Source organism: Tasmannia lanceolata, unplaced genomic scaffold (genome assembly GCF_043159265.1).
Source record: "Tasmannia lanceolata isolate RefF3 unplaced genomic scaffold, GAP_Taslan_0.1 ptg000005l, whole genome shotgun sequence".
NCBI classification, from domain to species: Eukaryota; Viridiplantae; Streptophyta; class Magnoliopsida; order Canellales; family Winteraceae; genus Tasmannia; species Tasmannia lanceolata.
The window spans coordinates 19,090,657-19,111,072 of record NW_027518682.1 but is presented as its reverse complement, the minus strand read 5'-3'; the positions used below and the strand labels follow the sequence as shown (position 1 = coordinate 19,111,072).

General features: G+C 40.2%; 1 protein-coding gene across 1 annotated transcript; it reads right to left on the bottom strand.

Annotated features, from left to right (window-relative positions):
* Window positions 1–2,352: 2,352 nt before the first annotated feature.
* On the bottom strand, window positions 2,353–6,976 carry LOC143877845 (non-functional NADPH-dependent codeinone reductase 2-like). Its single transcript, XM_077380110.1, has 4 exons — window positions 6,594–6,976; window positions 6,251–6,494; window positions 5,714–5,893; window positions 2,353–2,727 (listed from the first exon to the last, which is right to left on the bottom strand). Exons 1-4 carry the CDS (start codon window positions 6,905–6,907, stop codon window positions 2,503–2,505), a joined length of 963 nt encoding a protein of 320 aa, XP_077236225.1. The 5' UTR covers window positions 6,908–6,976; the 3' UTR covers window positions 2,353–2,502.
* Window positions 6,977–20,416: the final 13,440 nt, after the last annotated feature.

Sequence of the window (20,416 nt, the reverse complement as noted above, 5' to 3'; positions counted from 1 at the left end):
GTGTTTCAAAATTATTAACTTTATCAGTGTTTCAAAATGAGGATGAAGACCAAAAGCAGCCAAACAAATGCTGGTTGATTCGGCTCAACACAGTCAGTACTTGGTTGCTGCAACTGAGTACTTAGTTGACACAATGATATATAGTTTGGGGGAGTTAATGAGTTTTTATTTTGTAGGGCAAAAAGTAATCTTAGACAAGATTACAGGCAAGGTAAGAGGGAGTGATTCAGGTGAGTTGAAGATATCATGCAAGGTAAGAGGGGGCAACTCAGAATGTTGGACCACCAAGAAGAAGCATGTGCATAAGATGAGTGTAGCAGAGATGCGAATGCTTGGGTGGATGTGCGGCCACAAAAGGTTAGATATAATTAAAAATGAAGACATCCGTAAAAAGGTGGGGGTGGCACCAATTGAGGAGAAGATGAGAGAGCACCGCTTAAGATGGTTTGGGCATATCCAACATAGGCCTTTGGATGCTCCAGTGAGAAGAAGTGACTCGTGCCAAGTTGATAGAATAAAAAGAGGTAGGGGCATACTGAAAACAACTTGGGTAGAAACAGTGAGGAAAGACTTGATGGCTAGGAAAATAACATAGAAAATGACATTGGATAGGAGAGAATGGACAAAAATGATCCATGTAGACAAATCCAACTAGTGTCAAGGTTAGACTTAGTCAATTTGAGCGGATAGATTCTTTCACCTCCTTCATAAATTTTTTCTAAAGGATTCATTAGCCGACCCCAACTAGTCTGGGACAAAGGCTTAGTTGAGTTGAGTTGAGTTGAGTATATCATGGAGAGTATCGAAATGGTTTTCTAGATTATATTGGCCCATGGGGGGTTGACCTTGTAGAAGCTAGTCCTATTGGCCGCATTTTGGGTTTTATGGAATGAGCAGAAAGCTTGCACATTCAAAAATTTAGTCATAAGCACTCCCTTTCTAGCCATTGGTTGTAACTCTGAGTGGGGAAATTGATGTACATTATGGCTCTGTTCACTTGCGTTCCCTGGAGAGCAAATCCTTGGAAAAAAGCTTATTTTTCCCTGACAAGACCTTGATAAGACAGAATTCTGGTGTTCACTTGCTTTCCAGGGAAAATAGAATTACACATGTGAAATATTTGCAAAAAAGCAAAAAATGACATGGAAAAGCCCATTTCCCCACCCTTTAGGCTCTGTTCACTTCTTTTCCCTGGTGCTGTTTCCCTGGAAAACAGCCTTTTTTTCCCTGACAAGACCTTGCAAGACATAATTTCTGTGTTCACTTCTTTTCCAGGGAAAAATATTATCAGATGTGGAATTTCTTATTTAAAAGCTGAAAATGATGTGGAAATTGACTTTTTCCCTGATACTCGAGATTTGGTTTCCGATTAAATATATCAGAAAGAGGCTTTCCAAGGAAAATGAAACCTTTTCCTTGACAGTTTCCCTGGATTCCTTTTCCTTCTGCCATGTCACCCGGAAAGGAAAGGAAAACGAAATCCTTTCCTTTCCGGGGAAAAGAAGTGAACAGAGCCTTAGGGATTTCATTTCCGACCAAAAACACACGGATTTCGTTTCCCTGGAAAACTAGTGCAAAAAGAAGGGCAAGCAGTTTCCCTGGAAACCTTTTCCAGCCCAAGTGAAATAGTCTAGGGAAACTTTTTCCTGCACAGATTACCTGGAATTTGTTTCCTAATGCCACGTCAGGTTCCCGAGAAACATTTTCTTTTCCTTTCCCGAGAACAGAAGTGAACAGAGCCTATGTGACTAAGAGGGGAGAGTCTCTCGAAAAAGATGTGTAAGGAGGGTCTGTTATTTTACTCTTGAAGGTAAGCGTGAGTAGGTTTTTGTTGCTGTGTTTTTGCATTCAAATTATAATCAGGCCTATAGAAGTTCCTAGAATTCTAACGGACAACAGTAATCCTCAAAAATCTACAACGCATCATTATCACAAAACCCTAGACCCTATATCCCAAGCCCCAAATTACAAAATCCGAAAGCGTGAGATAATAAGCATTCTAATCACAAAACCCCAGGCACTATATCCCAAGCCACAAATCACAAAATCCTAAACCCTAACTCGAGAGAAAGAGGTATGAGCATACCTGAATGAATTCGTGGAGAACCAGAAACCCTAGAATGCTAGAAGGCAAGGACTGAACGAGACCCCTTTATTGTGCAAAAACAGAGTTTTGAGAAAAGCCGAAAGGACATTCGTCCCTTTATTGTTAATGTGAGAACTAACCCTAATCTGTTAATTATAAATAAGAATGGTTGCTTAATGGGAGCAACACTAAACAGTTTGATTAGGGTTTTTAATTAATACCTAACAACTACCAGTTCGAAATGAAAAATTGCAAAAGAGAAAACAGGGAAAAAAGGCATCCAAACATTAATTCCAACATTTTAAGCTTCATCACATTTCTTCTCAATCACAATTTCAGCATCAAAATATAAGAAATCGATAGCTAGGATCTTATTTCTAGGAAAAGCATTGAGTATCCCATTCTATATTCTTGTTTTAAATTTCCCCGTCCCAAAGTTCCTCCAGTGACTTGAAAGGCCCATCTGGAGAAACAAGCAATATTCCTGAAAATCCCCTGGCTTGTGGGATCTCATTGATTTGTTGTTCCTCTTCCTCACTCAGTTCCCAATCGAAAATGCTTAAATTCTGTTGCATCCTATCCTTGTTCACGCTCTTCACCACCACACTCACTCCTTGTTGATGCACCCACCTCAGTGCAACCTGCGTTACAGTCAATATCTATCATTAAATAGCAATTTTATTAGGTCATATTTAATCCTAATAGAGTCCTCACAGTAGTCGACACTAAGACGTCGAGCGTTGCCTTAAAATCATATCTATGTATGGCTTGGATTCATCCTATGGAGTGGGCCCCACTATAATTTTTGCAAATTAAAAAAGTCTTCTACTTTAATTTATGGGCAATGATAAATCGACTCCCCAAATTGATAAATCGACTCCCCATGTGTCTATGAGGAGAGAGATAGACACATGGGGAGTCGATTTATCAATTTGGGGAGTCGATTTAGACACATGGGGAGTCGATTTATCAATTTGGGGAGTCGATTTATCCCTGCCCTAATTTATTTGTAAAAACGGTCTTCTAGTTTGACTATTTACAAAATTTCCTTGAAATGTTTTGATAGTGTGGATCCCACTAACTCAAATCAAAACCATGTATAGCGTAGGTCGCATGATTTCCACCCGAGCCCATGTATAGCATGTATAGGTTGGGGCGGACCTTTTTACACCTCATGCACCCTCTGATTCAAAATATATCATTGACCGCCACGGGTATTTTGGTCTTTTTACAAGGTAATTTTCGTCCTTCACATAGAAGGGCATTTTGCTATTTTTATGAGTAATAAAAATCCACCATGGGTATTTTGGTCATAAATTCATTTGTAAATGGGCAAACTAGACGTCCCTTTTGTTTTTTAACAAATAAAGAAAAGTAGAAGACTTCTTTTGCAAAATCCTATAGTTGGGCCCACTCCATAGGATGAATCCAAGCCATTCATCCTATGGAGATGATTTTTGGGGCAACGGCCTACTTATGTTGGGTCCACACAGATGAATGGTTTGGATCATCTTATGGAGTTGGCAAACTGTAATTTTTTAAAAATTATATGCTAGAAATGCTCCTCTATATAACAGGAAAACCTAGGGGGGCCGAGTCTATTTAAAACCTTATAAATTTAAAATCCCCTTTGTATAAGCTAAATCTACGCCATTGATATAATAAAACCCTGCATGGATCCAATATTATTTAAACTAAAGTCGTCTTTAACTATTAAATAACAAACTTATAATAGTAAATTTTAAGTATTAAATCTCCTATACAAGTAATTTTCTGCACAGCTGTTAAATACTTTTATAGTAAAAAACTAAATGTACGCCATCGATATAATAAAACACTTGCATGGACCCAATATTATTTAAATCACTAGTTGCAGTCCCGTGCGATCCACGGGGCGAAGAAAAATTATGGTCGTGATAAAATGGGATATGATCTTGATAAAATCGGGATGGAGATGGATATGTGCTAAAATATTGATAACCCCAATAATTTTAGGATATTTAATCCGTAGAGAGAGATTATTTTAATCAATCCTTGATTTTAGGCGATATTATCATTCCTTGATTTTAGGCGTTTTTTCAATTCCAATATAAGAAGCGTTTTAAATTCAGGGTACCACATCCCCTTAACACGTTTTTAAATTTCGTTATTAAGGTTACGTGTATATAAAGTAAAGTCCTTTTCGTTTTCCAAAAGTCTAATTATTCAGTCGAAACGTATCTTATCACCTATTTATTTGCGCTATTTTTTAGGATTTAGGTTTCAAATTTCGGATAAATGCGTTAATTGCGTTTTTTTAATTCTCTCTCGTATTAAGCTGAATGCGGTATGCAGAGGGGGTGCCACGTGGTGCACCGATTCCGGGTGCCACATCCTCTTAACACGTTTTTAAATTTCGTTATTAAGGTTACGTGTTTATAAAGTAAAGTCCTTTTTGTTTTCCAAAAGTCTAATTATTCAATCGAAACGTATCTTATCACCTATTTATTTGCGCTATTTTTTAGGATTACGTTTCAAATTTCGGATAAATGCGTTAATTGCATTTTTTAATTCTCTCTCGTATTAAGCTGAATGCGGTATGCAGAGGGGGTGCCAAGTGGCGCACCCTCGGCATACCACATCCAGCTTTATATATATAGATAGATTATAAGAATTTTGAAGTCCTCTTTAACTATTAAATAAGAAACTTATAATAGTAAAATTTATGTATAAGTATTAAATCTCCTATGCAAGTAATTTTCTGCACAATTGTTAAATACTTTATACACATCTAAGTTTCTTTACAGCAATTAAATAGACATTTTAAAGCATCGACTCTATTAATAGCTTATAAAAAATTAGTTATAAAATAACAAATTTTCCCTCAAATATTGTTTGCGCGTGGTAGCCGAAAGATAGTATGGCAGACTATATGAAAATACTTTTTCGAAGATGCCAAGGACAGAAACCCTTTAGGGCCCGTTTGGATGCATAGAAGATTTTGATTTGAATTTCTCACATTTGCAGACCTTTTTGCATTGTAATTTGGATCCGGATCAAATGGATTTCCAATTCAGCAACTGATAGTGAAAAAAATAAGATTTCCAAATATGCTGTGCAAATAAGAAATTGGAAATCTAGGCAGGTTCCTTCATCCTCTTTGCTCCTCAACCTCTCTCCTCCACTAGGAAGTACCCCCTTCCCTCTTTGTCTCTCCCTCGTAATGAGCTGGTGGATCTCTTCATTTTGTATTCAGAAGTCAATTCCAAATCCAAATACAAAATATGAGGTATCCAAATGGGCCCTTATATATATATATATATATATATATATATATATATATATATTTTTTTTTTTTTTTTTTTTTTTTTTTTTTTTTTTGGGTAGGTAAGCTGGCTTTGAACCCCCGAAATCTGGGTCAAAGAACAAAGCCTTAACCATTGAGCTAGAGGCTCAATGCATTAAAAGCTCCTAAAAATCACGGAAACAAAGTCTGATTTTTTCACTATTTTTTAAGTATGATAGATGCTCTGTCCGCACTTCCAGCACCCCAAATCTCACCATTTCCTTCATTCCTTCCGTGCCCCTTGAAAAAAGCCCCACGATAGGCCAAAATTCAAGAACTAGATAGAGAGAGGGGGTTCGTACCTGAGCCACAGTCTTTCCTTTAGCCGCTGCAATTTCTTTTATTACAGGACTCTCCATGACAGCCGGAGTTCCCCAAGCGTTCCCAGACGCTCCTAAAGGGGACCAAGCCGTTATATGTATCCCCTTTTCCTTGCAGAAGTCCCTTAGCTTCTTCTGATTCCATACAGGGTTCATTTCTACCTGAGAAAAAAAAAAAAAAAAAAAACCATCACCCTTTTAAAAAAAAAACCATCAACCTCCTTTTGAAATGGAAAAACCATCAACCTCCTTGATAGCAAAAATTGTTCAAACCTCCTTGATAGCAAAAATTCACATGCAATGGCCGACCCTAAAGTAGGGCCACATGTACCACATGTAGGCCAACACAAAGAAAGAGGGGCCACACGTGAGGAGGAGTATTAAAGTATAAAAGAATAATAACACCTTCTCCAAAAGCTTAAGAAGGTGTTATTTATTCTTTTATACTTTGACACACCCAACCTTACGACCACCAACTCATCAAAATCAAATCCATCATCCTCACCCCTAATATCTTACCTGGTTCACAGCCGGAGGAATCATCGCATTCTCCAACAATTCCGAAAGCTTCTTGCATGAGAAGTTACTGACACCTATAGACTTGGTGAGACCCAGCTTCACACACTCCTCCATGGCTTCCCAAGTAGACTTATAATCCATGGGGAAAAGATCCTTCTTATCCAAGGAAAATGTTAATTTCCCCGGCGTCGCCCTCACAGGCCAGTGGATCAGATACAAATCCAGATACTCCAACTGAAGATTCCTACAAAACCACAACCATTTCACCAATAATCTATCTCATATCAACAAACAAGGAAACAAAAATCCACAAGTTTATCTGATCGACATATATAAATACTACTTGAGAGTGTTTTGGATTGCGGGGAGGACGCAATCTTGATCGACATCTGAGCACCAGAGCTTGGATGTGATGAAGAGTTCTTCACGTGATTTGATAATCCCACTTCGTAGGGCTTCAACTATGGCTTCTCCGAGGGGCTTTTCGGTCCCATAAAGAGCCGCAGTGTCGAAGTGCCTGTAGCCAAGCTCCATGGACGTGACAAAGGCAGCTTTCATAAAATCAGGAGGAGAGGAGGAAGGATCTACTCCCGTTCCCAAGCCTAATATTGGGATCTTGTGGCCGGAGCTCAGAACAGCCTCTGGAATTACTGCCATTTTTTCTCAACCAGATGAATAATAGAAGATGAGGCTCGATTCATTGCGTGCACTTATAGAAGACGAATGTGTAACGTACTAACATGTGAGAGAGAGCAGGCCACGAGTTATTACTGGTATCCTTCTAGATAAGGGTGTCAATTTTGGCTCGGGCTCGGAGGCTCGCTCGAGCTCGGCTCGAAAAAAGCTCGGCTCGAATCCTTAACGAGCCGAGCCGAGCCTGAGTTAGGCCAGGCTCGGCTCGGCTCGGCTCGTTAAAGCTCGTTAAGAATTTAATATATTTAAATATATATATTATATATTAATATATACATTAAAAGGGTTGTTCATGGAGTGAAAGGGGGGGAGGGCAAAATATGTCACTTCATTTTTGGAACCCCATTTGTTACTAGGACTACCCCCCATAGTGTAAAAAAAGTAGTCAAATTACACTAGTAGGGCTGTCCAGGGAAGATGTGGGGGTGTGAACATAATATAACCCAAGCTCGGTAAGGCTCGCGAGCCTGACCGAGCCGAGCCGAGCCGAGCCTGGTTCGAGCCCGAGCCCGAGCCGAGCCTCACTTGTGAGCTTAACGAGCCGATCCGAGCCTGGCCAAGCTCGGCTCGGCTCGGCTCGTTTACACCCCTACTTCTAGATATTTTACAATCTTTTGTAAATCTTTTTTATTCTTGTGGGGTCCACAAGCTACCTAAGTTTTGTAGGCCATCTCAGTCTCTAATAAAACTCAATTTGTTTTATTGGGTGTCGTGTCTTTGGACCTTACCAATTTTGTGCCGAGTATATATCTGTGGATCATTTACCAAATGAAACACTTGGGCATTCCAACAAACAGTCCAAACAAAAGAAAAATGAGAGAAGAAGCACCTCCAAGGTAAAAGGATCCAGATGATTGAAAACCCAGAGCCTGTACCAAATGCAAAGAGGTCAGCCATCTCTCTGAAGACTATAGTCTCTATCCAGGTCAAATTGGTGAGCAAGAAAAGAAAGTTTGAAGGCCCGTCCAAAAAGATACGGAACCCGATGGGAAGCATGTTCATCGAGTCCAAAAACATTCAGGTAGAGAATCCAAATAGCAGCAGAGACCCCACAAAAGGAAAAATACTTTCAAGGTTACCCTCTCCCCAAAGCCAAGCCTATGGAAACAGATTTTCAGCCCTTGAGGTACCAATCTTGGAAGAAAACATCAGCGTTGCACCTAACGGAAAGACTCAATGGCTTCTGGCTTATTGGAATCTCGCACAAAGTGCGATGTGGTTGCAAAAAGATGCGGGTGAGGCTCTTTCACGAGCACCCCACGTATTGTAACGGTCGCAAGATAGGCTACAACTTTCAATTTCTAATCTATCTCCTACGTAAGAGTAATTATTGGGTTTCTACATCCATCACCGGTAATAAGTGGGGTTCACCCCTATTTTATTATCATTTTACATAAGCGCCACACTGGTCATTGTTAATCACTTAAGTAAGGTGCTCCTGTCTCTTTTCATTTAAAAAAAAAAAAAAAAACCCTACAAAAGAAAGAAAAAGAGGAAGCCATTCCAGAGGAAATAGACCCTTTCTATAAACCAAACATACCCTTTCTTTGGAAAGCCTTACCCTTTTCATTACTTTACTTGAAAATATTCTGAGTGTTCTGTTCAATAAACACAAAAAAGACAATAGTTTCCTAAAAGAGGAAAATGATTGTGAGCTTGAAGCTCATATAGCATATATGAGCTTGAGGGCCCAAACACATGTGCGCCCATATTGTTAGGAGGAACCAAAGCATTCATTTGAAAGGCCCTTACATAGATAGGGTGTATACAAAAAATCAGCTCCATAGGATCATCCTAACCCATCCAAAAGTGGAGGGCCAAATGGACAGACACCGTTTGCCACAAATCTGCCCATTTTTTTTTTTTGAAAAGGGCAACAGAATATATATATATATATATATGTAAAAACAGAACCGAGGTGGTCCTGAAGGAACAAAGATAATACAAAGATAATACATTAATTCAAGGAGGTAGATAGTCAAAGCACTCAAACGCAGCCCGAAAGACTCCTTTCTTGGCAAGGGTGTCTGCTTCCGCATTGGCTGATCTCCTGACATGGCGAAAAACTATTGAGGAGCCCTTAGCTCTGTCCTCTATTTCCTCTAAGAGAAGCAAAAATTGCCAAGGGGGAGAAGCGTTACCCGAAAGCCAGCGAATAACATTTAAGGAATCCCCTTCAACGATAATTTTGTCGCACTCTAGGCGAGGCATCGAGAGAAGCCCGCTATGAACGGCTCTGACCTCTGCCTCGTTTGAGTCTGCCACTCCGATAGGCCCCGAGTAGGCCCAGAGGACTTCCCCTTTGTGGTTTCTACATAACCCCCCTACTCCTGCCATTCCTGGATTGCCGATAGACGATCCGTCAAAGTTAAGTTTCAGGGACCCCGGAGGAGGAGGAATCTAGGAGGGGAGGATTTTCACTTTGGTAGCCGATTCCAAGCATATGATTGACCATCCTTCCCAGAGGTCGAAAGCTGAAACAAAACGAAACAGGGGAAGGCTTCGAGCCCAGGATATGACCGCAGCTATCAACTGAATATAAATCCAATAGGGAGATCTAGCCTTCCCTTCAAAGATACGAGCATTCCTCTCTTTCCACAAGAACCACCATGAGGCCAGGAGACACATCTTCCACAGCGTTCTGCCTTTCCTTTTCCAAGGAGTCCAGGCCCAACTCTGAATGAATTCAGCCATAGAGTTGGAGGGGACCCAACTGATTCCAAAACGAGAAAAAATAAGACCCATTTTTGCCCTCCGCTTTTGTAAGGGTTAGGATGATCCAATGGAGCTGATTTTTGGTACACACCCTATCTATGATGGGGCCTTGCATATGAATGGTTTGGATCACCACAAAAAATGTGGGACCCATGTGTTTGAGCCCTCAAGCTCATATAAGCTATATGAGCTTCAAGCTCACAATCATTTTCCTCTTCCTAAAAACATATTTCTCATGTTTGGATGATTATGACATTAAAATGAAAGGACTGTTTCATTTATATTCAGTGATATAGTATAGCTAATGTGGCGAAACATGAACCTTAGAAGTATACTAATTGGTGATTTGTTAGTAATTAAAGATAGGTCAAAGGGCCAAAACCCAAAAATACTGGGACCCACCTTGTATCTTGCCCTGCGTCTTCTAGAGTATGGCCAATTCAAGCGCCACCAAGAATATGTGCTTTTGGATGGGCTGCTCTTCTTGGGCGAATTCAGACGGTCAATTTCCATCGTGAGCGAGAGATGCTTATAGTCAATCATTGTGCCCTCTGTATAGAAGCAAGGGTGTCAGTTGATAACATATTTATTCATTGCAAGTTTGCCAGAGTGGTGTGCAGCCAAATTGTAAGTAGATTTGGGATGTCTTGGGTTTTTCCCTCAAATATAACTGATCTATTGGAGGGGTGGGCTTCGGTTCCTTGGAAAAAAAATGGAAGGTTCTTCACTTTTGGGCGAATTCAACATATAACAATGACAATAATACTCTTAACATGGTTGAAATAAATAAACAACATATATAAAAGCTAATCACTACTCTATATAACAGCTACATAACTGCCCATTTTCTAATGTACTCTCATGTAGTTGAAAGCCATTTTCAACCTAGCTTAGAAGAAAGAGCAAATGTATTGTAAAGCCTTGAATCCTCAAGGAGAATAGAGCAAATGTATTGTATTTAATAGAGAAGTAGCCATTTCATTTTGGGTTACAACTTACATCCATATATAAAACAAGACTTACAGACCCTCAAAACCCTACTCTGCGTGGAGAAGTATTTTTGTATCAAATATAGTAAAAATCTGAAAAAATCTTGACTCTTTTTACCAAAAATTGACAGCATAATGTGTATGTTTTAGTCATCACCCAATGCACATATGTTGAGCATGTGTTGGATGGGGCATGGCCTTTAAACCGTTTGGATTGGATGTGATCTTCACTTTTGATCATTGGGCCTTTACAAACCATTTATAGGAGGGCATGATCTTCCAAAAGAGCAATTTTTGGATCGAAATCGTGGCCCCTTATAAGGTGGGGACCATCTGGACTGTCCAGGTCTATGGCAAGATATGTGACTCTGCATGCTTTAGTTCGATCTAGACCATCCATGTGTATTCCTCCCATGGTACTGTTTCTCTCTCATAATCAGTGAGGACCATCAGCTGATAAGATGACGAGAGGGGGCTACCAATTACGACACACTAACTTTGACGCATTTGGGTGCCACCTTTTGCCTTTTAGTGACTATAAGTCTACAACTTAGGGCGAGTGATTTTTTTCTCCCCTTTTCTTTCCCAGGCCACCCCTCTTGTGTATTTATGACTACTCTCTTTTACACTAGGGGGTGGCCTGTGGAACAGTGTTATATATTATAAATTATTATATTACTAATAATGTAATTATTGTTATTAATTATATTATATTACCATAATAAATTTTGAAGGAAAAAAGGAAAGTTTTTGAGACTTGTGCAAGTTCCCTCCATTAATTTGATAGGAAAAATCAAAGTCTTGAAAGTTGTGCAAAGTTCCCTCCATCTTTTTCATTTGTAATCTTTTCAAATAATTTGGTGGGAAGTATTTGAAATTTGGTGAATCCCAAATGGAGATTTGGGTTTCAAACCCCTCTCTCCTTCATCTATAAATAAGAGATAGTTTCTCTCATCTCATTCAAGTTCTTTGGAGCTCTTTCTCTCTGAGAGAGCACCATGAAAGAACTTCAAGTAATAATAATTATATATATATATATATATATATATATATATATAGAAGAAGAATAAATTAAAAGACGGTTAAGGCCTAACGGCTATAACTGTCATTTAAACAAAAATCTTTTTAATAGCCGAAACAGTTTTTTGTTAAACGGCTATATTTGAAGAGTCACGCCTTGTAGACACCCTATTTTGACAGGACCATTTTTTCCAAAATCGAATAAATTTATGAAATCGAGTAAATTCCCGAATGAAATTCCGAGATCCCAATCCCGAAGTTGAGTCGAGGTACCGAACCGAATCCCCAAATTCCGGAAAAAGTGGGCCCCGAATGCGAAAGAGCCCGAAATATCCTCATTTTCAAATAACTTTTGAAGTCCCATTGAAACTTAGATAATCACCAAGTCCCATTTGTACCCTCTGTTTGCAAGTCCCAACTTTCCCTTGCATATTCAATAAAATTGAAAATGTACCAAGATGCGTCTCGCATTTCGGTGTGGGCGCCCCTCTATTTGGATTTCCCGAGTTTTGATGATACCCTCACACCATATTTTTTATGTGCGCTAACTCACTTCTTCTTAGTGTTTAAAGACAGCTCTTGCAAGCTAATTAAAGGGGAAAAGACGAACCGAGTCGGTACCCATATTAAAGGGAGGAGAGAATATACAGAGAGAGGAGATAGAGAGGCAAAAGCAGAGAGAGAGGGGAGGAGAGAAACCAAGAGAGCAAGGAAGGAAAGAGGGAGGGTTTGCTGCCACCATCGCCATCTTCCCACCTCCATTGAACACCACCTCCGTCCATCTTCTCCGACCACCAGCCGCCACCGACTACCATAACCCCATTTCGCCTAAACCCTCTTCTATCTCACCATCTCTACCCTCATTCCCGCCGGCCGGCCGGCCATCATCTCCACCACCACCATCCTCAACTCCACCGTCACCACCATCCTACATCTCAGCCACCCTTAAACCTTTTTTCCCTTTTCATCTAAAAAAACAGAGAGAAAATCCAGAGAGAGAGAGAGAGAGAGAGAGAAGAAGGCCGATCATCTTCCCCAACCTCCCCATCGCCTCCACCTCCTCTATTCCAATCCCATTTTCTTCTTTTTCTAACATCATCCTCTTCATCTTTCCCATCGATTTCAGCCATCTCCTCATCCACCACCCCTTAAAACCCACTTCAAAATTCAACCCCGACCTCCATTGATTCCGGCGATTTTTGCCGGAATCCGACCATCCTCTACCTTTACCCTTGATATCCAAACCCATTTTGTCACCCTTAATCTCAGCCATTCACTTCCCTCACCTCCATCTCCATCGAATTCCCCTTTATCACCATTCTTCATCTTCCCAAGCCACCACCACCACCATCCTTGCCACCACCTCTCACCATCCTCCACCATCACCATCACTCCCTCCATCTCCTTTACTGCCCTAACCCTCCTCCACCGAGCCACCATCTCCATAGAACCCATTTCCTTTTCTATCACCATCATCACCACCACCATATACCATCAGACCTTGTTTCTTCAACCAAAACCCACTTCATTTCGACCATTGGATCCTCTGTAGAAACCCACTTTACTTTCTTCTGAAGGGAGCTTTTGATGAATTTTCTTTGAAACTTAGGGTTTTACCCCTTTCTTTTGTTGAGGTCGATTGAGCAAGAGAGGTATCAAGCTTGGGATTCAAGCTTTCTTCCTTGTTCCATATTCTCCCTTGTAGCTTGCAAGGTATTTTTTTTTTAGATCTGTTCTTATGGTTGGAGGTCCACTCGTCCAACACCATAGACTGTTCAAGAGTAAAGCTGCAGAAAATTAGAATTTCTGGCACAGGAGGTTTATTGTGAAGCAGGCATAGCAGGATTTTGGAAGGGCATTATTCCAACTCTTATCATGGGTCTTACATCCAAGCGCCAAAGATCTGATTATAACGAGAAGAACTTCAACCACCAATCTCTTGACAACTTAGGTAACCTTCTCTCTCTCTTTATGCCATTCATGTTTTAAATGAGAAGTATGTTTATCATGATAGTGCTAGGCCTACAATTCATTTTAATATTCTCAATTTGGGTTTCTACATGTAAAGCCGGAGGTTTAGATTTGCTCTATGTTTGCTGTCCTTAAACTCTAGTTTCGGTTTTGTGTTTGCTTTTGAGAGTGATTTTCAGGTTGTGTGAGTATACATGGATAAAGGTTTCATAATGTTTTAGAAGGGCAAACTCTATCTTCTACCTCTTATTCTTTATTCAGCATACTTCCTAGTAATGTTAGGTATCTGAGTTTCTTCTTGGTCTATTCAACCTATGCTCTGTGGTTTATCTTCATTCTAATAATATAGCGAGTCTCTTACCTTGGTTACATTGATTTCGCTTCGCATGGGGACAAGTTGGTTAGGACGATTGTATTTCTTTGTTTGACCTGGCTCCATTCCTTAGGGAATGGGTCACTTGAGATATCAGATTTATTACTGTGACAGATTGACTTTGTTTCTTGTGAAACAAGTTGATCGAAATGTTTGACCCATCTTAGTCAGGTCGACTTTGGTTCATATGCAACAAGTCAGTCTAGCCGACAACCCCCTTTGCCCTTCGCATCTTCTTGCTTCCTTGGGATTCTTACAGGGCGTAAAGGTGTCCTTTCTGAGGCCGTCATCTTTTACAGGGTTAGGGGTTCTCTTTTCTTCGAGATTACTACTTCTTATAGGATTTAGGAGTTCTTTCCTTTTCAGGATTATTGTTTGCACGTTCCTTGGGATACTCTTTGCATTTCGGGATCCCATCGATTTTGGGAACATCTTGTCGGGTTTTAGGCGACGACGGACGGCAACCTCCTGAGCCAAAACCCTTTTTAATCAAAAGGGATAAAAATACATAAAAATCAAATAACAAAAATACAAAAAAATATCAGAAAACAACAAAAGCGTTTTTCAAAAAGCTGTTTCGAACTACGTTGGCTTGATCCCTTTCCACAGGGTACGTAGGCAGCTTGGGATTTTCGTCCCAAGTTCAGTCAAACTTTTCAATAAAATCATTTAAACCCTTCAAAAAAATCATTTCAGCATCTAAAAATATCTTTCAAGCTTTTCCCAAAAATACAAAAACCAAAATAGGCAAGGATGGTGATTGCCAGGTCACTCGGAGCCTTCTTTTCATTTCATTTTCGATTTTGATCGTGGTTTGCCGGTTTTATCGGTTTTCCGACGTTTTATCGGGTTTTGGGATGGGCGGCGACGTAGCGTGTTCCCTTTACAGGGATTGTCCTCGCTGAGCCCAACGATAGGTTATGACGATCGCGAGACTTGTCCGATCTTTAGCGGATCAGGATCACTGAGCTCGATTCCTTTAGAATCGCTCATTGAGTCTATCGTATGTCCCATTTTCTTTTCCCTGGCATTTTGGGTTTGCGCATACCGTCTATTTTCTGATTCCTTTCTTTCCTCGCATCTTTTAGCTTATCGTGTGTTTGTCTTTGGTTCCTTGTGTGTTTACTTTCAGGTTGCTTATTCCTTGTGCGTTTTGTTTCACATGCTTATTTACATGCTTAGCTGTGACATTTATTTGCTTACTTATCATGATCATATGCTTAGCTGTAAATATTTACTGCTTTTTTGCTTATCATATCTGCTATTACTTGCTTAGATGTAGCTGTGCATGCGGATGTTGTTGCTTTCCTAGATGTGATGGGTTAGGAGTAGATGCGGTGAGTTAGGATTTGGATGTTTATTTTTTTTTGCCCATCCCCGGGTCATGCATGCTTAGATAGACGTTTCTTCGGGGGTACTCGTTCCCATTTCACATGATTTTAGCCCAAAACTCTTCAAAATTAATTTAAAATGGCATAAGAGACCAGGTGCTTGCACTTGAGCAAATTGGGGGCGCTTAACACCTTCCCCATTCATCATCAAGCATGGACTTTTGTATCTCTGGTTATCCGTTGTAACAGAGTATTTCATGGGATCCAGGGCCTACTTCCTTGGATGGCGACTCTTCTTTGTTATAGGTACATCTTGGTTCCGGGTTGGTCCTTGAATCGAGAAGTATCTCATTTATATCGCCACCCATGCTGTGAGTGGCATCATTTCGAGAGTTGCTTGGTAGAGCTCTCCTTCACATCGTGGAGATCTTAGAGGACTGACGTGGGATCTCGTGTCCCTCGCCCACCCTCCTCGGGATCGGGGTCCACACGCCCTTCTTTAGATGGGTGCTAATCTCTTCATGAGAGGGTGTCTTTAGACCGATTCTGAGTCCCTTCAGAAGGGTGTATTTGCACCTATTCGAAGTCCTTAAAAGGGACTCGATCCGAGTTGTTAAATTACTTATTCTTCCAGAATTTCTAAAGTCTTTTCTCTTCTAACTTTCATACTAGTTTTAAACGTATTTTCTGAGTGGGTTCTGGTTCGTGAGAATACAGGAAGTGCAGTCCTGTTAAAATTCTCGGTGTTGGGCATTGTATCCTCGAGATAGAATTTCTAAGTCCATCTGAATCTATACGTGGGAAAGTACTATCTTAAAGATAGCTTCCTGGAAGTGCCTTGTCCAAAAAATTCTATTGTTCTATTTCTACATTCTGTTCTTATCATTATCTACAACAAACAGTGGGGGCGAATATATCATTTCCCTAATTTAGGACTCATTGGCTGGGTACCAACATGAACGTGCAAAGAAGGCACCATTTTGAAGGAGGCCCATTCCAATATCTTGTCACTCTCTTCCTCATACGTCTAAACAGTATCCACAAAAAATTTGCATTCAATATAGAAAATATGTTAGGGAGCATATAAAAACTCATAAAGAGAAATAGGTCGGAGGAGAAAGAGTTTTCTTCTGTTAAGACTATATTTTAAGAGAGTCAACATGGGAAGAATACCTTCAGTAGTATTGAACTCGGGTTGGAGTATTCCTTTGGAGGGCATGGGAACAACAACTTACCCTATCCCAAAACCAGACCTCGTTGAGGAATCCATTATCCATGCCATTGAATTGGGCTACAGACACTTCGACTCAGCCAATATCTACCTGTCGGAAAAACCCCCGCTGAAACATTCGTGACCCCCAAAGGACAGTACAAATCCCTTGAGGATTTATGGGACGGAGAAATATGAAAAACGTTTAATCTATATAAACTAGGAGAGATTGTTTCATGTAGATTTTCTACTTTGATTGGTGCAGTGTTGCACTATTAAAGCATAAGTAAAGAAGCCAGGTTGTTTGAAACACAGGGACACAAGACTTCACTATTTTGAAATTGAGAGAGCTAAGGCAGACACACACCCCTATTTTCAAATAAAACCATATTTTTACCAGTGTTTCAAAATTATTAACCTTATCAGTGTTTCAAAATGCGGATGAAGACCAATAGCAGCCAAAGCAAATGCTGGTTGATTCGGCTCAACACACTCAGTACTTGGTTGCTGCAACTGAGTACTTAGTTGACACAATCATATATAGTTTGGGGGAGTTAATGAGTTTTAATTTTGTAGGGCAAAAAGTAATCTTAGACAAGATTACAGGCAAGGTAAGAGGGAGTGATTCAGGTGAGCTGAAGATATCATGCAAGGTAAGAGGGGGCAACTCAGAATGTTGGACCACCAAGAAGAAGCATGTGCATAAGATGAGTGTAGCAGAGATGCGAATGCTTGGGTGGATGTGCGGCCACAAAAGGTTAGATATAATTAAAAATGAAGACATCCGTAAAAGGTGGGGGTGGCACCAATTGAGGAGAAGATGAGAGAGCACCGCTTAAGATGGTTTGGGCATATCCAACATAGGCCTTTGGATGCTCCAATGAGAAGAAGTGACTCGTGTTAAGTTGATAGAATAAAAAGAGGTAGGGGCATACCGAAAACAACTTAGGTAGAAACAGTGAGGAAAGACTTGATGGCTAGGAAAATAACATAGAAAATGACATTGGATAGGAGAGAATGGACAAAAATGATCCATATAGACAAACCCAACTAGTGTCAAGGTTAGACTTAGTCAATTTGAGCGGATAGATTCTTTCACCTTCTTCATAAAAATTTTCTAAAAGATTCATTAGCCGACCCCAACTAGTCTGGGACAAAGGCTTAGTTGAGTTGAGTTGAGTTGAGTATATCAGGGAGAGTTTCGAAATGGTTTTCTAGATTATATTGGCCCATGGGGGTTTGACCTTGTAGAAGCTAGTCCTATTGGCCGCATTTTGGGTTTTATGGAATGAGCGGAAAGCTTGCACATTCAAAAATGTAGTCATAAGCACTCCCTTTCTAGCCATTGGTTGTAACTTTGAGTGGGGAAATTGATGTACATTATGGCTCTGTTCACTTGTGTTCCCTGGAGAGCAAATCCTTGGAAAAAAGCTTATTTTTTCCCTGACAAGACCTTGATAAGACAGAATTCTGGTGTTCACTTGATTTCCAGGGAAAATAGAATTACACATGTGGAATATTTGCAAAAAAGCAAAAAATGACATGGAAAAGCCCATTTCCCCACCCTTTAGGCTCTGTTCACTTCTTTTCCCTGGAAAATAGCCTTTTTTTCCCTGACAAGACCTTGCAAGACAGAATTTCTGTGTTGACTCCTTTTCCAGGGAAAAATATTATCAGATGTGGAATTTCTTATTTAAAAGCTGAAAATGACGTGGAAATTGACTTTTTCCCTGTTACTCGAGATTTGGTTTCCGATTAAATATATCGGAAAGAGGCGAAACATTTTCCTTGACAGTTTCCCTGTATTCCTTTTCCTTCTGCCATGTCACCCGGAAAGGAAAGGAAAACAAAATCCTTTCCTTTCCTTTCCGGGGAAAAGAAGTGAACAGAGCCTTAGGGATTTCATTTCCGACCAAAAACACACGGATTTCGTTTCCCTGGAAAACTAGTGCAAAAAGAAGGGCAAGCAGTTTCCCTGGAAACCTTTTCCAGCCCAAGTGAAATAGTCTAGGGAAACTTTTTCCTGCACAGATTACCTGGAGTTCGTTTCCTAATGCCACGTCAGCTTCCTGAGAAACATTTTCTTTTCCTTTCCCGGGAACACAAGTGAACAGAGCCTATGTGACTAAGAGGGGAGAGTCTCTCGAAAAAGATGTGTAAGGAGGGTCTGTTACTTTGCTCTTGAAGGTAAGTGTGAGTAGGTTTTTGTTGCTGTGTTTTTGCATTCAAATTATAATCAGGCCTATAAAAGTTCCTAGAATTCTAACGGACAACAGTAATCCTCAAAATTTTTCAACGCATCATTATCACAAAACCCTAGACCCTATATCCCAAGCCCCAAATCACAAAATCCTAAACCCTATGTTGAGAGAAAGCGTGAGATAATAAGCATTCTAATCACAAAACCCCAGGCACTATATCCCAAGCCACAAATCACAAAATCCTAAACCCTAACTCGAGAGAAAGAGGTATGAGCATACCTGAATGAATTCGTGGAGAACCAGAAACCCTAGAATGCTAGAAGGCAAGGACTGAACTAGACCCCTTTATTGTGCAAAACAGAGTTTTGAGAAAAGCCGAAAGGACATTTGTCCCTTTGTAATGTTCCTTTTTAGGAACATTGATCAAGTGTTGTGGACCGGGTGGATGTGTAAGGATCGGGCTGTGTGGGACCCATTTTGTGTATTTGAGCATCTTTCGTGCGGTTGGATCGTATTGAAGTGGCCTACTTGTGGGGACATTGGAATGGGAATCTCTTTCTAGGATGTGGGCCCACGGGCCATCTAGTGTCCAAAGGGGCCAAGAGATGGACATATTTTGTAATATTTCTTCATTGGGGAAGAAATGACATTGGCACCCATGTATGGGTGAGTTGAACGTTTTTGTTGCATTGGGTCAGGAAGTACATGATCATGCAAGGGCTTCTTTGGCCAATTTCATCATGGACCTGAAATGATAGTGGCACCCGGTGTGTCCATCCATGGGCAGCACTCTCTTAGTTATTCTCTAAAGGAACCCTTTTCAAAAAAAGTTATTCTCTAAAGAAGGGGGTCGAATTGATAAAGACACGCATATGTTTTGGGGTAGGTGTAATTAGGCTATAAGTAACAAATGGTGAAGGATGAGACTATTATGCAAATTTTCTACTATGTATCTTTGATAACCAAGAACATCACACAGCTAGTGAAGTTGTGCATGTTGGTGAGGGGAGTGAATAGAACAGTGTGTTCTTTCTCCTCTTGCAACCGGTACAGTGAGCATCATCTACTTCCCATGTGATCAAAGTGCAGTGAGCATCCTCATCTCCAAACACTACCCAATCATTCTCCCCATCATCTCCACCCTTCCCTTCACATCCCCCTCCACCTTATTTGTTTGTATCAATCCAATTGCTACTAAGAATGACAGTTGATCAATGCATTCCCAATGTATGTTATTTCATGTATTTTGATGTGAAACTGTGTAAATATCAATCATGGAATGTGCTGATATTATGTGAGCATTAAATCAACGTGACATTATCCTTTTATTTTGTAATTTTCCAAGCAACAATGAGTTTAATGGATATGGGAATCAAATTTAACAGTGGTTTTCTTGTCTATGCGTTGGGTCTTTGAATTTATCCAATCATGCCCATGTGAGGAAGAGAGAAACCAGCCTAAGGTGGCCAACATACCCCTCTCCATTCCAACTGTGAAAAGGGCCATTACACCCTTTATTGTTAATGTGAGAACTAACCCTAATCTCTTAATTATAAATAAGAATGGTTGCTTAATGGGAGCAACACTAAACAGATTGATTAGGGTTTTTAATTAATACCTAACAACTACCAGTTCCAAATGAAAAATTGCAAAAGAGAAAACA